Here is a 17230-nt window from a genome sequence, read left to right on the forward strand (position 1 = left end):
TACTGTACATTCCCCAGTCTCTGTGCTTGTATTAATACCAGAAATACCACCTTTTATTGTGTGTGTGTGTCTCCAGGTAAAACGCACTTTATTCATCAACGGCATCTCTAAATATGCAGAAGAGAGTCACATCAAGCAGCACTTTGAGTAAGATGTCTACTCTTCCTCATTATGCTTCATCATAAATCTGCACTTATACTAAACAGTTGCAATCAAGATTATTCAACCCCCTGAATATATTTGTATTTTTCAACTTTACATTCTCAGAATCACTCAGATGTGTATTAATAAAATGTCTTTAATAGTTTTCTGATGCTTGTGTTGAAATATTTTCGTAACATTTTGTTCTTTGAATGAAAAGTGTTGCGGGTTGTTCTTGATTGCAGCTGTAGATGTTAAAATGGGTCAGGAGAATAGCTGCTGTTTGATTAATAATTCAAATCTTACGCCTGTGGTTTATACATCAGTGATTTTCATAGATGTGTGTGTCCTGCATACTTTTATTTTAAGGGGGACCTATTGTAAAAATTAAATTTTTAATGTGTCAGAACATGAATATGTGTCCGCAGTGTGTGTAAACAACCAGCCTATAATTGTAAAAATCCACTCACTCCTTTCTTAATAATTCGCATAATTGTGCGGAGAAACGCATGGATTTCGATTCTCCGCATAAATGTGTTCATCGGAGGGAAAGTCCTGCCTGTCAGTGGTTATGTTCTGCCCTATTTAGTCCGTCATTGTTATGAGTTTTACTGTAAAAAGAGTTCAGAGAGACATCTGAGCTGCGAATCAGGAGAGCGTTTGCAGTGCGTGTTCATTTTTTTTTTACACATAACTTTGATTTGTTTCATTCACGTTGTATTCGTGCTTTTCCTGGTCTGTGTAGTGCGAGTTATAGACAGATAAAAGCTCATTGTTCTTTCTGTTGATCTGAAGGTTATGAAAAAAGATGAGGGTTTACTAAGTAAAGAGACTGTATTCACTTCCATCATATATAATATAAGCATTATAACGTGTCGTTTTATCTGTTTCTCTGAAGATTATAAAGAAGATGAGGATTAACTTTGGTGCAAGAGACAGAATGATTGACAGCACAACGCGACTGTATTCGCTTCCATCATATACAATATAAGCATAAAACGTTGTTTAATCTGTTTGTCTGTTTGTGAAAGTTCAGTTTCTTGTCAAATGCTGAAAATAACTGTGACTGATTAAAACATTAAAACTATAAAGCACGTGAAGGCAGAATAAGACCTGAGCTACATGTATTTAGTTTTATACCGCAATGCTCACAGTATGCTAATTCATAAACAAGCAACAAACCATGCCTGCGTGATATCGTCAGACTCGAAACAATAAGGTTTTTTAGCACCGAGGATCAGTCTCTCACTAAGTACTTGGTGTTTTTCGAGTCCGTTTACATGAAGATAGTGTATTTTATGTCAAGTTCTCAAACTTTGGGGTTTGGGGTTAGGGTATAATATTTGTTTCTGTAAGATTTGAACAGTCCTGAGTATTTATGCTCAGCCGCAAGGATCACAACAACTTTTGCATTACCGCCACCTAACATTAAATAAACTAATTACTAAACGAATAACTTAATCTTTTGGAGATTTGTGCAGCCCACTTGAGGCTAAAGTCCCGCCCATTTGCAGCTGGCTCCAACCGAGGGCCAACCTTATACTATATATAATTAAAAGTCTAGTCATTCATGCCAGACTAACATTTTTATTATTAGGAGCACTGTAGCCCCTGACTGAAAATTTTTGTAGCCCCAGCAGAAAATTTAGGGCACATCTTGAATCAGCCTGCAATGCAATTACTCAGATTTTCCCAAAATAACTGCATTACTGAAAATACGGTAAATAGACTTCTATGCTGTTGCTGCAGATGTTATTATGCACATAATGCATAATGCACATTGAACTTTCAGAATAGAAAGTTATGTACTAAAGAATCATACAACCCTTTTAACTAATTCTAGGCATAAGATACATACATATACAATATAAGTTATATCCAGATAGCATATTGTAATGAGATGAGTAGTATGGTGTTTCTCATATTTTATCCAGTTTTCCTTAACTGGGCACTGATGTCTAAAACCTTTATTCTCATCCATAATGTTTTTTGTGTTAATGTAGACTAAAAGTTCTCCAGGTCTCTTTATCTCTCATCCTGTATGTCTAATTTTAAACCCGCACGTCTTCTGGCAGTTCTGAGTGAAATGTGTTGACTTTACCCGGCCTGTGTAGACTCGACTGAGCGCATGGTGAATTTAAACGATTGATGCGTCACGCAATTGCCCTTCATGACAACTGTGAGGGGCTGCATTTTTTTGTTACTCATCCGTTTAAATTATATTAAGCTTAAAGTTTTGCATAATTAAGGGTGTGGCCACTTGAGTGACAGGTGAATTGCCACTGCTGTCACTAGAGTCAAGCTAGGCGGGTGTGGTTTCAGCAACCAGACACCTCAGCTTCACCCACATCCCGCCTCTTTACCCATTTTCGGTTATTTGTGAGTAATACGCGGTGACGCGCGGCCAAGATGGCAACCACAAGCACCGGCAACTACTGGCTGTTCACAAGCCTATGGGTTTTTATAGTCTATGGTTTATACCCATCTCAAGCTGGGAGAAACAGATCATTTGCATTTAAAGAAACACATAAAAACTGCACTTCTTTGTTCACACCTAAAAAGTGTCAATTTAAAGATGCTATAATAGATTGTTCATTGTGTATATTGAGCTAAAACTTCACATACACACTCTGTGGACATCAAAGACATATTTTACATCTTGTAAACTGGGGCACAATAAATGACCTTTAACATTAAGGATGAATTGATTTCAGAGACACCAGTAAACTCATGGAAACGTTTGCTGTAATTGTGTTTTAAATTCAAGTCATGCAGTGGATCAGCTGGGTTTGTGTGCAGCGCTGGTGAGGATCTATGAATAGAGTGATGTGTATAACCTCTCTGATTAACACCACAGGCTACTAACATATCATTGTAATGAATCAAATCTCTAATGTTTAGATATTTTAAGATTGTCATTTGATTTCTGCATCTCAGATAAGCAGCAGAGTCTAGATACTTCATTTAATCCTTTAATGCTACTTAAAACACTTGAGTATTTGCTTCATTATTTCTGTATGTCATTTGTATGATCATCATCTTGTGTTATATTATGCTTGAGATGATGATGACTTTATGTGTTCACAGACAGGCTTATGAGAACTGTGTTGTTCTGGAGGCTCGGATTTGTTACAATGTGGCCAAACTGATGGCGCTGAACGCTGAGAGGTACAATTTCATGTTTCACTTCAAATCAAGCAGAGTTTTAATCTTGCTTTAATCAAGGACATGACAAGTTTCCTTTGTGCATTGATCTGACACCTGAGGCTTATTATTGATTTCTTAAACGGTTAAAGTTTCTGATCTCTGTATTGATCTTGTTTGTGACGCACAGGAAGAAAACTGAGCGCAGTAAGAAGTTCTTTACAGATCTGATGGCAAAGGAACACATTCCCACCATGATCAACCCAAAACCCTGCGGTCATCTGTGCTGCTGTGCCATTACAGGCTGTGAAGAGGTATGAAGACATTTAGCACTATATTACCCATAATGCCTCTGTGCTGTCAACACGAGTCACAAGCGTCATTAATCTGGAGAGAAGAAAGGGCATGTTCAGTGAAAATGGCTAGAATATATCGCAAACACTTTGAACTTAATTGGCAAATTGACCAAATTAATTTATACGTTGATAACCCTACCGAAAAAAACAACTAAAACTAGCCTGAGCTGGTCTTCCAGCCTAAATTAAGCTGGTGTAGCAGGATGGTTTTTAGAGGGGTTTTGGATCATTTTTTGCTGGTTAGGCTGGAAGACCACCTGACCCACCAGCTTGATCAGACTGGAGGCTTGGCTTAGCTGGTTGGCTGGTCTCCCAGCCTGGTCAAACTGGTAGGTCAGCTGGTCTCCCAGCCTGACCAGCTAAGACGAGCTTGAAAAATGGCCCAAACCCATCTAAAACCAGACTGTGAAACAGCTTAGGCTGGTGTTAGCTGGTCTTTTCAGAAGGTAAGAGATTGATTTCTTTGTTTGTTTGATTTACTCACAGTAAGTGTTTGGTTATTTTGCTCTTTGAATGAAATCATTTGTGTTGTGTGAGAATGATTGAGAGGATTTAAAACCTCTCCGGGGAGACTGTAATGGTTTCTGCTCCGGTCTGGATGTGCTGTATTCCTCATGTGAGTCTGTGTGGTTTTGTAGGAGGAGGCTGTGAGTTATTACACTAAACTGGAGGCCAAGCTGAAGGAAGAATACCGAAAGGAAAAGGAGAAGGTGAACACTAAACCTCTGGGAATGGCATTTGTCACCTTTCAGAATGAGGCCATGACTGCAATGTGAGTTATGATGGGACAGGTGCATTGTGGGACATTAATTCTGCTTGAAAACAGATCTATTGACACATGATTTGTTAACAGGTGTTTTATTCTTGATTAATCTCTCTTTCTCTCTCCATTAATCCCTCTGTCTCTCTCTCTCTCTCTGTGTGTAGAATACTGAAGGACTTTAATGCGTGTCAGTGTCAGGGCTGTAAGTGTCGACAGGAGCTACGCTCATCTCAGTTCAGTGAAAATCTTCATGTATATAACTGGAGTGTTAGTTATGCTCCGGACCCTCAGAACGTCCGCTGGTGAGGAACTGTCCGTCTGTCTCTCTGTCTGTCCGTCTGTCTGTCTCTCTGTCTGTCCGTCTGTCTGTCTCTCTGTTTATCCGTCCATCTGTCTGCCTGTCTCTCTGTTTGTCCGTCCGTCTGTCTGTTTGCCTGTCCGTCTTCACGTCTTTCTCTCTGTTTGTCTGTTTGCCTGTCTGCCTGCCCGTCTGTCTGTTTGCCTGCCTGTCTGTCCGTCTGTCTGTCTGTTTGCCTGCCTGTCTGTCTGTCTGCCTGTCTGTCTGTCGGTTTGCCTGCCTGTTTGTCTGTCTGTCTGTCTGCATGTCTGTCTGTTTGCCTGCCTGCCTGTCTGTCTGTCTGTCTGTTTGCCTGCCTGTCTGTCCGCGTGTCTGTCTGCCCATCTGTCTGTTTGCCTGTCTGTCTGTTTACCCATCTGTCTGTCTGCCTGCCCGTCTGTCTGTTTGCCTGCCTGTCTGCTTGCCTCTATGTCTGTCTGTCTGCCTCGCTGTCTGCCTGTCTGTCTGTCTGTTTGCTTGTCTGTCTGCTCATCTGTCTGTTTGCCTGTCCATTCGTCTGTCTGTCTGTATGTCCGTCTGTCTGTCTGTTTGCCTGTCCGTGCGTCTGTCTGTCTGCCTGTCTGTCTGTCCGTCTGTCTGTCCGTCTGTCTGCCAGTCTGTCTGTCTGTTTGTATGCACATCAGTATCTGAATGACATTCTACATTTACCAGTATATCTATTAAACACGTGCACAATGCAGTGCTGTATCTCAAATTTCAATGCCCTCATCCTGACCGTCCTACTGTTATTTTATCAAATGATTTTTAATGTAAGGTTAACAACATCACATCATTCTCTCTAGCTCACGGTTTATTTTTACTCTACTTCTCTCTCTGTCTCTTATTTCTGGCGCTTTTCCATTGCATAGTACCCCATGGGTCAGGTCAGGTCTTGTCAGCTCACTTCACTTGCTTGGCACGGTTAGCTTCCATTGAGTTTAGTACCACTTCATAGTGGGAGGGATTATAGGCGTGTCGTTACATTTGTGCTGCCTACTGCTGTGACCTTTTACAACAACGGGAGCATCGTTGGAATAAAAAAAACATTTGTCAGTCCGTCACAAAATAAAAAAAATGACTACCACAAATAGATAGTTTGCACATTGTGTTTGTCACATAGACTGTTAAAAAAAGATGGATGATGCAACGTTGCTACCTTCCGTTTTAATGAATTGAGGCCAATTCAAAAACATGCATTTAAAAAAGGAACACTCGTCAAACATAATCATTATACATATTCTTTATTATCATGAGAATACCTGAAAAGGTTTGAAGAACAGCAATATAAGTTGGTGCTTAAAAAGCATAGCAAACATTATGGGCTGATTGATCTGAGCATTCCTGCGGTTTAGTATCAGCTCAGCTCGCTTGAAACCTCAACTGAGGTGATAGGTGGTATTGTGTACTACGTTCTGTACCCAGTGGAAAAACCTCCAAAAGTGAGTTGACCTGACCCAACCCGTGGGATACTATACAATAGAAAAGCACCATTTCTTTACTCTTCCTTTTTCCATCCCACTCTCTCTGGCTGTCTCTCTCTCTTTCTCTCTCTGTCAGCTGTTTTTTGCTTACTTCATTATCTACAGGAATTGGTCATGAGCAGTCGATATCTTATTAAGTGAAGAGATTTGACTCTTTCTGCTGAGTTTGTATGTGTGTTTATTCAGTGCCTGAATCAAACCTTTTTTAATCTGTTTTTGGGTCGTGTGTAGGGAGCATTTGTCTTTGGGAGGAGTTTCCTGGTGGCTACGCTGCTTCATCATCAACTGCATCCTCTTCATCCTGCTCTTCTTCCTCACCACACCTGCCATCATCATCTCCACCATGGACAAGTTCAACGTCACCAAACCTGTCGAGTATCTGAATGTAAGTCTGAGTTCTGACACTGATCCACACGTTTGCATTATCAATGAGTGCTGGTCAGTGATATTTGTGACGAATCTCATCTCTCTCTCTCTCTCTCTCTCTCTCTCTCTTTGATCAGAATCCTATAGTCACTCAGTTTTTTCCCACCCTGTTGCTGTGGGCTTTCTCCGCCTTGTTGCCCACCATCGTCTACTATTCTGGCTTCTTTGAAGCCCACTGGACCAGGTACTGATCTTTACTGTAGTGAAGGTGATCTGTCCTGTTTGTGTCTCATATTTAATATCTATACTAAAAGATGCACATAATTCATCTGGACTGAGACTGAGCTTCTGTTTGTTTGTTTCTTTATTTGTTTATCATGTTTTAAACATAAGTGTAGGCTAAGAGTCATATGTTTGTGTTGTCTCTCTCTTCAGGTCTGGGGAGAACAGGACCACGATGCATAAGTGCTACACGTTTCTGATCTTCATGGTTCTTCTGCTGCCATCTCTGGGTCTCAGCAGGTATTGTGTCCTTCACTTCACAGCTCGACTGTGATGTTGTTTGTGTTCCTCACAGATGATCAGGAGATCACGTCATTTTTGAATCTTTTTTCTATTCAGATTTCTCAGATGTTGTTTGTTGATGATAGATCAGATTTGGTATTTGTGTCTAAAAATGCTTCTGTTTAGTTTGGATGTTTTCTTCCGATGGCTGTTTGACAAGAAGTTCCTGGCCAATGCCACAATCAGATTTGAGTAAGTGAACAATATCTTGCATAATTATATTGCATGTTTTAAATAAGATTTCTAAGATAAATTTTATGTAATTGTAGATGCGTCTTCCTTCCTGATAACGGAGCGTTTTTTGTGAACTATGTCATCGCCTCTGCATTCATCGGGAATGCCATGGACCTGTTAAGAATTCCCGGTCTTCTCATGTACATGATCCGATTGTGTCTGGCTCGCTCGGCTGCAGAACGACGCAATGTCAAACGGGTACAAAGAGACACACACACTTAGATAAAGTGTTTGCATCATTAATCCAAATCCTCACACAATTGCATTGTACTTGTTTCAGCCTATTTCAGAGGTTTTGCATTTTAACATTATTTGCATAACATTTAAGCACAATTCCCACAATTTCTTTAAATCTTCTGGCTTGATTTTTTCCCTTTTGACTTTGTCTGTACTTCTCATACTCAATGCTGAATCTCATTACTGTAATATGCAGTGAAGACATTTATGTTGTGATGTTCGGTCTGCCTGTGATGTGTTGGTTTAATGTTGGTGTTTGTGTTTGTCTGCAGCATCAAGCTTATGAGTTTCAGTTCGGAGCGGCTTATGCCTGGATGATGTGCGTTTTTACTGTCGTTATGACCTACAGCATCACCTGCCCAATCATCGTCCCATTTGGTGAGTCAGACCCCGCCCACTTCCACATCAGCCCATTCATGAACAAACATGGTGACTGCCAATCAGAATAATGCAAATGGAACGAGGAAGAGAGAGAGAAATATAAAACTTTTAAGATTTTTTTAACATGCTAATAAACTTTTTTTTGAATCTTGAGAGAGAGAAGTGAACAGCATTATGTAAGAGAGAAATAATATGAATGATAAAATGATGAATACAGCACAGGATGTAATGGTGTGTATCCAGATCGCCATCTGCTGTTCTCATGATGCAATGCAGTTTCTAACAATGGAAAAGCACCACAGAGAGCAACCTGCTTATGCATAGTGTGTGCGTGCGGGGGCGTGTGTGTGTGTGTGCGTGTCTCTGCGTGTGTGTCTCTGCGTGTGTGTCTCTGTGAGTGTGTGTGTGTGTGTTTGCATGCGTGCGTGTGTGTGTGTGTCTCTGCGTGTGTGTCTCTGTGAGTGTGTGTGTGTGTGTTTGCATGCGTGCGTGTGTGTGTGTGTGTCTCTGCGTGTGTGTCTCTGTGTGTGTGTCTCTGCGAGTGTGTGTGTTTGCGTGCACACACACACACTCTCTGTGTGACTCATCGGTGCACGGAGGTTCTGTTATGCGGAGGATTCAGGATATTTTTACTCTCTCCAGGGCCCACGCTGCTGTAAATGTAGACACGGTAATCATAGAAACACTAAAGAGACACACTCATAAATCTGTGAACTATCAGCTTGTAAATAATAAATCATTTAGCACAAGATAAATGTTATAATGTTCTTTATTAAGCGTTATGGGTTTGAAATGTTTGATTTGTTTAGTTGACTTTGTGGCGTGTCTGATGAGTATTGTGTTAGCAGCGCAAACGGTTGTGGGTTCGATTCCCAGGAAACAAACATACTGAGTACATGCACTATAAGTCATTTTGGAAAAAAGTGTTTGTGTAAATGTGTGTCTGTGTGTGTTTGTGCAGGACTGATGTATATGCTCTTAAAACACCTGGTGGACAGGTACAACATGTACTACGCTTACCTGCCCTCTAAACTGGACAAGAAGATTCACTCAGGAGCTGTCAATCAAGTGGTGGCCGCACCCATCCTGTGTCTCTTCTGGCTGCTGTTCTTCTCCACTGTCCGCATAGGTGTGTGAGGTTTTTTGTAGGGTAAACGCTGTAAGGGGAACAAATATGACCCCCATCCATCCGTTTGGCCCAACGACAGAATCCAAATGGCATGGACGAGGATTATAACGCGTTCTGTCTTTTCCGGCACTTACCAATGACGTTTTAATGTTACGCAACTTTACATCTGACTCCAAAGATATAAATCGTATTGTAATATGAATCAAATTGATATAATTGTGGAATTTGGATAAACGTTTGATCATTCTATTCACTCATGTTTACATTGAACTCATTCATTCGATTACCAATGTCATATCAGTCCACACCGGACGTTGTGTGGGTACTGAACACAAACTCGACCGTACTAGAGGTTGTAGCTAAAGCAATTTAACAAAGTCAATCTCTTGTTAAAAGGTCCCCATATAGCTCTCAAAAATCACCAATTAAATATAAAACATAAAAACCATAATCAGAGTTTCAGTCCAGCTCCTTCTAGACGCATATTGTTAAATCATAGAACTATATAACAACTTAATTATGAAGAGGTATTTATAATTACCAAATGGGATTATTACAAAACAACTTAGTTAAGGTTAAATAATTAATCTGACAAATCTGACTAGAGGTTATGGCTAAAGCAATTTAATGATACCGCTTCATGTTTACGTGCTCTCATTAAATAGTATCCATATAGCCCCCACAGTCGCTTACACCATAATCAGAGGTTCAATCTAGCTCCTTCTAGAAGCATATAGTTAAATCATAGAACTATATAACAACTTAATTATAAAATGGATAACAGGACTATCACTCTGGTAGTCCATGCGACTGCCCACCAACATAGTTAAGAGGCAGAATCTAATTAACATGAATTAACCCTGATCAAGGATTTGTGGTAACAAAGGATATCGTAATACTTTATAGTAACTTAGAAGAGTCAATAATGCAGAGCAAATTAGAATTAATGCAAACATAACAATTTATTAACCAGGTAGGTAAAACATAATTCAGAAGCCAATTTACATTCCAATTCAAATATGAAACAAACGAAGAACCATTGCATACCTGGTAAGATGGAAATCTGGTTACAGATTCCTCAAAGTAAAATGAAATACATGATGCTATATCAAAGATATAGCATCATGGGGGTGCATTTCTAGATATTGAAAGTCCCCCCTGAGTCTTCTACACATCTCTTTAAATATCCAGAGAACAAAGCATATAGAAATTTGGTACAGATTGGTTGTTGTAAAACTCAGGGGTGTTACCTAATATACATACAGTGGGTGATTGGTCAACATGTCTAAGGTGGGAGTTGTCTCCCAACATTAGGTTAAATATACTTATTTATTGTCAAAGATTAACATTGAATCCTGTTGTCATATTAATAAACACAAATGTACCACTTGCATTAAAACACTTCATATAACAACAAGAACAGTTTCAGATTCTTTGTGCATGTAGAATGTATCATTCCATATACAGTTTGCTTTTAGAACATGAGGAGAGGGGGACGAGAAAGTGTGGTAGGGTGTGTGACTCTTCTGTCTCCTCCCATGGTGTAACTGTCTTGGAGGGTAGATGTGAATTCTTTGAGAAAGGTTTCAGATGATAATTCAACAGGAATTAGGAAGCGGTTTCCTGTGGATTCAGCCATTTGCTGCTGCCTTTAGAAATACCTTTTGTCAGGGTTTGGCACCACCTTACAACGCAAAGCTTCTAGACTAACCCTAACACAAAGTGTGCATTATTAGGTTAATTTAGATTATGCTTTGGTGAAGGACTGCACAAAATGTCATTTTAGCATTGATTAAGAGTCACATCCAGTGGCGGCTTGTGACTGCTCATTCGAGGGGCGCAATTTCAAAATATGTGTTCAGAGTGTCATGTGTGTTGCTCGTTTTTTCAAAATATGTGTTTGTTGCATCATGTGAACACATATTTTGACATTACAAACCACACATGACAGGCTACATACATGTGATGTTTATATGTACATATATGTTTAAACATCAGAGAGAAATCACAGATTCAATCATATTTTACCTCATGAAAGACATGATGGTAACACAAAATGATTTCAAAGAAAGTTTTAATAACACGATCTGGTCACATGAGAAGAGCTATCTAATACCATCACACAACTTTTTTCTTCAAGTTTCCAGAGCTATAAAAGAAATGAAAGGTAGAAGTTAAATCCTTTTAAACAGAGGGCTGGTTAAGTCATCCAGTATTCACAATATATTTTTTAATAAAAATAATAAAAATCTGTTTTACAAGCAGTTACATGATAGATAATCTTCTTGATGATGTCAGTGGAAGTACATTTGTACAATAAAGAGAAAATGTGTATTTAACACAACAGAATTTAGTTTCTTTTTAAAGTAATGACCTATTGTTACTGTGCAGTTTTTTTTTTACAGATTTAACAGAAAACAGATCTGTTCTTTAAAACCTGATTCTGTTTTAAAGCTCTTTGTCTTTTCTCTGCAGGGTTTAGGACCCCGACGTCCATGTTCACTCTTGTGGTTCTTGTCATTACCATCGTGGTGTGTCTGTCACACGTCTGTTTCGGACACTTCAAATACCTCAGCGCACACAACTACAAGGTACGAGTCGCGGTGCTGAAGGTACGAGCTGCAGAACATGTAGCTCACAGAGATCGGTTGTGTCTGACATCTGAGATCTTCATCACAAACTCTTTCTCTCACTCTCTATGTCTCTCGCTCTCTCTCTCTCTCTTCAGATCGACACTAAAGACACAGAAGTTGACGGAGTGGAGAACGGCCGTCCTGCCAGGTCTTCACCCTCCATCAAATCTCAGGTAATTGTCCTCAAGGCTCTGAGATGGCACTGTTGACTGTTTGTAACATTTTTATTTTCCCCAGATCTTCATTTTTAGTCTAATGTTAGTCAAGGTCTCACAAACATCACTCATAGTTTATCTTAAGTGTACGATCATCTGATCTGTGTCTACCAGCTTAAAACATGATGATATATTCTCATGTAGACACTATATCACTCACATATCACTGAGCTTTAAGTGAATATTAGTGTCTATATGGCTTTCAAAATAAAAGTCTCCCATATTTCATCCAAATATAAAGAATTTGAGTAAAAGGCATTTTATAATTTGTGCTACATTAATGAATACTTTTTTCATTAAAAAAAAAACATTAAGTCTGGACATAATAAATATAAGGTGTTTCATAAAGTAAAAATGTTTGAAAGTTTGGGGTGAAACTACCTATTAGCAAACTTAAGGTCATTTGTGTTCTTGATTTATGGTCTCACTAAGATTTCTTTCTCGTGTCATTCACAGCAGCAGATGTACATCGCCCAAGTCTTACAGGACCCAAACTCTGATGAAACGGGAACAGGCAGCGGAGAGGAGGACGGTCAGGGGTCTTCACAGGACGAGGAGATGATCAATGGTGGAAACAGCCTGAATGAAGCAGACTTCCAGTCTGGAGAAGACAGTCTCATCGCCAATGAAGTCCATCACTAACCACAGCCGTGACAGGAGAGAGAGGGGTGGAGCCGGACTAAATCAACCAAACACAAAACTTTCATCTGCACACGTCTGTCTGTCTGTCCCTATTAATGCTGTGAACTGAAGTCGCACCTTAGAAACCCACAAACACACTGTACAAAAGCACACGTACACACATCAATGCTAACATGCTTATTAAGTCCAGCGCTTTCTTCACGGCTACACCGTATGCATTAACAGAGCCATCATGTGAGCATACAGCAGCACATAAAGATTTGACATAAAGACACGTGCTTTGTGTTTGAAAAATGAAAAACTTGAGTCAGACAAAATAAAGACGTGGATTTAATGTTAATGGATTTCAAATGAATAATAGCCATCAGCCTCGAGAGAAGACAGAAACAGATGAAGACTCTCCACGCTCTCTCCACCGCACTCCCTTCTGTCCAAAAGTATCTCATGGTTCGCCTTAACAGCTATAATGTCAACAGCACTGCAGAATTTGGCTTTGCGTTTTTGCTTATTTGTTGTTTTTTGCTGAAACTGATGGATTGACGTTCATCTAGCATTCCAAAGGAAATGTGCAATAGTGGAGATCCTAAGAAGACATGCAGGCCCATTTAACCTCCTGAAGGTTTCAGTATTCAGCAGAATTGAAATCTCAACCCTTTATTGGTTCACTGTACAGTATTCTGCCTGAACACTAACACTACTGACGTACTAACTTTCTCTCTCCCACATCCGTACTGCGGTCGTCATGGGAACAACATTCTCATAGAGACGGACCGGCCCATGTCTTTGAGTCGACTCCAGTCTGAAGTGATGTACAGTATTTTCAGACGTGATGAAGGTGAAATGTGTGACTCTCACGAGATGTAACGCTGACATCTTTGTTGTTGTTGTTGTTGTGAGTGACTCATATTCTTGCATTTTTGTTCCTGGTGGTTTTTTGGCTTTAATTTTGTCTTGCAATGAAATCTAATGTTTTCATTGTTGTAGCACAACAGAATCCGTTCTGAACGTAAAAACTTGATCTTCTGGAAGAGATCCAGCAGGTGCACTTCAGTGATGGAGTTCATCTGAATCTCCTCATCCAGACTGTGCAACGTTTATCCTTGTTTAAGAGCATTGGAGGTCATTTCTAGTTGACTGAATGAGGTGAAATGGTTCATTGGGAGCTTTCACTTCAATCCACCAAAAGCCCCAATGATATCTGCACAAATACATCATCTTTAACTTTGTGATGGATAAAAGATTGGATTAGATTGCACGGATTGTCCTGGCTGGTTTTATGAGGTGTTTTAAAGGGATAGTTCTTCCAAAAATGAAAATTCTGTCATCATTTCCCCACTCTTGTGTTATGTTTATGTATAGATTGCTTTGATCTGATGAACACAAAGAAATATTTTGAGGAATGTTTGTAACCAAACCATTCATGAGCCCCATTCACTTCCACAATTGGGATAAAAAGAACACAATGGCAGTCAGTGGGGCTCACACTGAAGAAATTATTTTCAAGAAAAAACATTTTTAGTATTTTTTGTCTTATTTTCAGTAAAAATATCTACAAATTCTGGTTGAGAACAACCCAAGAAAATAAGTCTGGTTTTTGGACAAAAAATATCAAATTTAAGTGATTTTGTGCATAAAAACAAGCAAAAAAATCTTGAACATTTTTCTTAAACACTAAATTCAAGAAAAATGTGCTTACCCCATTGGCAGATTTTTTTAATTTTTCCATGTTTTTGTGCACAAAATCACTTGAATTTGACATTTTTGGTCTAAAATTGAACTTGTTTTCTTGGGTTGTTTTGCTCATCAAGAAATGCATCTTAATCTAAGAATTTGTAAATATTTTTGCTGAAAAAGAACTGTTTTTCTTGATAATAATTTTTTGCTGTGCACACTGAAAATTCTTAAATTAAGATGCATTTTCTTGATGAGCAAAATGAAAATAAGTCTGGTTTTTAGACAAAGATAACATATTTAAGTGAATTTGTACTTTAAACAAGCAACAAAATTTCTGCTGATTGGGTAAAAAGAAAGTTTTTTCTTAAACAATTTGACTTTTTTTTGCTTGTTTTAAGCACAAATGTACTTAAATTTGATGTTTTTTGTCTATAGACTAGACTTATTTTGTTCATCAAGAAAATGCATCTTGATTTAAAGCATTTTAGATGTTTGTACTGAAAACAAAACAAAAATACTAAGTAAGAAAATGTTTGCAGTGCATGAATGGTTTTGTTATGAACATTCCTCAAAATATTTTCTTTCGTGTTCATCAGAACAAAGAAATGTATACATGAGAGTGAGTAAATGATGAAACTGTTTTCATTTTTATGTAAACGATCCCTTTAAGGGAAAAGTGTTTGAAAACGACTAAACTTTGACACCCCAACCATCTTAAAACTTGATGGTGATGTAGATGTTTAGTGTGATACAGAGACAGATGTAGCGGTCACATGAAGTGTCATTGACTGATAATATTTAACACCAATGAATGACGCGTTTACTTTAGTTTGTGCTGGATGTGATCAGTTTTAATTTTAAGTAAGGAAGTTGATTTTCATTTTTCACTTTTATTTATATGATGGAGATATGTTGATATTCAGACGTACAGACATGTCTTTGATAGGTTTGTGAATGAATTAAAATTGAGATGATGAGGTTTCTGCACTTCTGTTGCTTTAACTGCACAAAGTAAATGTAGATGCAGGAGATGTTGGTTTGTTTATTGGCACAAAATGTCATTTCACACTGAAAGTTTGTGAGGGTCAGTTTTTTGGAAAGTCCCTCCCTTGCTATTTTAATAGATAAAAAGATAAGCTAGTGTTCAAAACTGATGCTAGATCAGATGTGAAGGCACAACATGATTTCCAGATCTGTGCTGTCTGTAAGTACAGTATGGTTTGCACTGAAAGTGAAGGTCTTTATATATAAGGGTTTAGCTTAATGTTCTGATCTGAAGACTTCAGTGTCTCGTTGTGAAATCTGGTGATGAAGATGTTTGAGGTTCTCTTCAGGAACACGCAATATATTAAAAAGTGAATTGAGCAAATAACACTATATGGTACTATAATTGCGCAGTAACTTGAGAAATGAAATGGAGCAGCCTCAGGTGTTCTTTATTTTCCAAAAGAACAAATCTGTTTACATCTGTATGTTTTCATTATCTGTCCTTTTCACCTGTTTTCCTTTAAAATTCCAGAATTCTGGTTGATGAAGACACAAAGGTAACCTATGAAAGCTGTAGCTGTGTTATTTGTTAGAGGCGCATTGACAAATCCGTCACTATTTTGTAGCTACATGCTGGAGATACTGAAACAAATTTGTGTCGTGGAAATCTTCAAAGATGAGTTTGTGTAAAATATTTCATCCCGTTTTTGGGGGTTCACCTCACCTGCTTCTTATTGAGTTAATGCAGTGAAGGTCTCTTCAGGTTTTGGCAGTGAAGTAAAGAGCAGATGGGTGAAGATATTTGATTCAGTATTTGATACAAGTCATGTATTAAAGATGTGTCAAAGCTAGCTGTGATAATTCTCTTGTTTAATGGATTTTAATAGATTTTTGTTTTGTTTGTTTGTTTGTTTGTTTTATAACTAACTTTAAGCTAACAGTACATTTCTTTTAAGAATGAAAAGTCACTGACATTAGTAGATTTTGTACAGAGATGACATGAACGGATGATGGTGTTTCGCAAAAAAAAAAAATGAGAATGAATGAGCGATCTTTGCCAGCACTCTTGTAATGCAGATGTACACAACAGTATGTTTGAATGGATGAACTTCAACAGGACACATTTTAATTTCCTCTAATCTCTAAACATTACGGCTTTATGACAGAGATTGGATTCATGTTCTAGGACTCGTGTGGTGTTCATGACACTTTGTCCAGAGGACGTCCCTTTGGGGAAGCGTTTGTCACACTTTTAGTTCTTTGATCAATAAAAACTGATATTCATTCTGTGCATATGTCTGTGTGCTTTACTCTGTTTGGTGCTCGGCTCGGCCTGAAGGGGGCGATATTTATATTATTTTACATCACAGTGTTACTTCCCTGTGTTCATGAAAACCTCAAACTCTTGACGTGACAGACAGAAACATTCCACAAACATCAGCAAGTTTATTTTTTCCTTTGTTAGAAGTTTTTGAATGATGATGTGTCTCATAGCTGATAAACAAACAATAACATTCTGTGTTTGCTTACTGGCCTTAAACTGTAGATGGTGATATGTTGGATCAACTTAAAAAAAATTATTCGTTTTATAGTGTAATACAAGATATGATCCCAATTTCTTTGTCTAACTCTAAAATATCTCTGAAAATATTCTTAAAGCTTTTAGATTTCAATGAATAGGCCGATGAATTCATCTCTTTAAAGTTGGACACTTCCTCTTGTTATATGAACCACGAACACACACAGTTTCAGTGTGAAGAGATCGTGTCATCTTTAGATGATTACTTCATCTCTAATAGATATTACTGTACACACAGACCATCAGATGATCTCTTCCTGCTTAAGAAGGGCTTTATTGGGGTCTGTATAAGATTATTCATCATATCACTTGATGGTGGTTGTGTGTAAACTTTCTGATACATGTTACATCTCTAATAACTGTTTTA

At 38.4% G+C, this 17230-nt stretch overlaps 1 protein-coding gene across 4 annotated transcripts in view; it reads left to right on the forward strand.

The window, feature by feature from the left end:
* Nucleotides 1-16575, forward strand: part of LOC129427571 (CSC1-like protein 2) — a 49179-nt gene extending 32604 nt beyond the window's left edge. For 2 of the 4 annotated variants that reach the window (XM_055184134.2, XM_055184137.2), the window contains 15 exons: nucleotides 77-147; nucleotides 3229-3309; nucleotides 3476-3599; nucleotides 4280-4413; nucleotides 4569-4706; nucleotides 6454-6607; nucleotides 6726-6832; nucleotides 7024-7110; nucleotides 7279-7344; nucleotides 7422-7584; nucleotides 7896-8001; nucleotides 8966-9133; nucleotides 11609-11724; nucleotides 11862-11939; nucleotides 12438-16575. In XM_055184134.2, coding sequence (XP_055040109.1) covers nucleotides 77-147; nucleotides 3229-3309; nucleotides 3476-3599; nucleotides 4280-4413; nucleotides 4569-4706; nucleotides 6454-6607; nucleotides 6726-6832; nucleotides 7024-7110; nucleotides 7279-7344; nucleotides 7422-7584; nucleotides 7896-8001; nucleotides 8966-9133; nucleotides 11609-11724; nucleotides 11862-11939; nucleotides 12438-12623 — 1779 coding nt within the window. In that variant the 3' untranslated portion in view covers nucleotides 12624-16575. The remainder of the gene's footprint in view (nucleotides 1-76; nucleotides 148-3228; nucleotides 3310-3475; nucleotides 3600-4279; nucleotides 4414-4568; nucleotides 4707-6453; nucleotides 6608-6725; nucleotides 6833-7023; nucleotides 7111-7278; nucleotides 7345-7421; nucleotides 7585-7895; nucleotides 8002-8965; nucleotides 9134-11608; nucleotides 11725-11861; nucleotides 11940-12437) is intronic. The other 2 variants (XM_055184136.2, XM_055184135.2) reach the window with 2 other exon arrangements.
* The last annotated feature ends 655 nt before the right edge of the window (nucleotides 16576-17230 follow it).

The sequence above is a fragment of the Misgurnus anguillicaudatus genome, chromosome 14 (assembly GCF_027580225.2).
Source record: "Misgurnus anguillicaudatus chromosome 14, ASM2758022v2, whole genome shotgun sequence".
Lineage (NCBI taxonomy): Eukaryota > Metazoa > Chordata > Actinopteri > Cypriniformes > Cobitidae > Misgurnus > Misgurnus anguillicaudatus.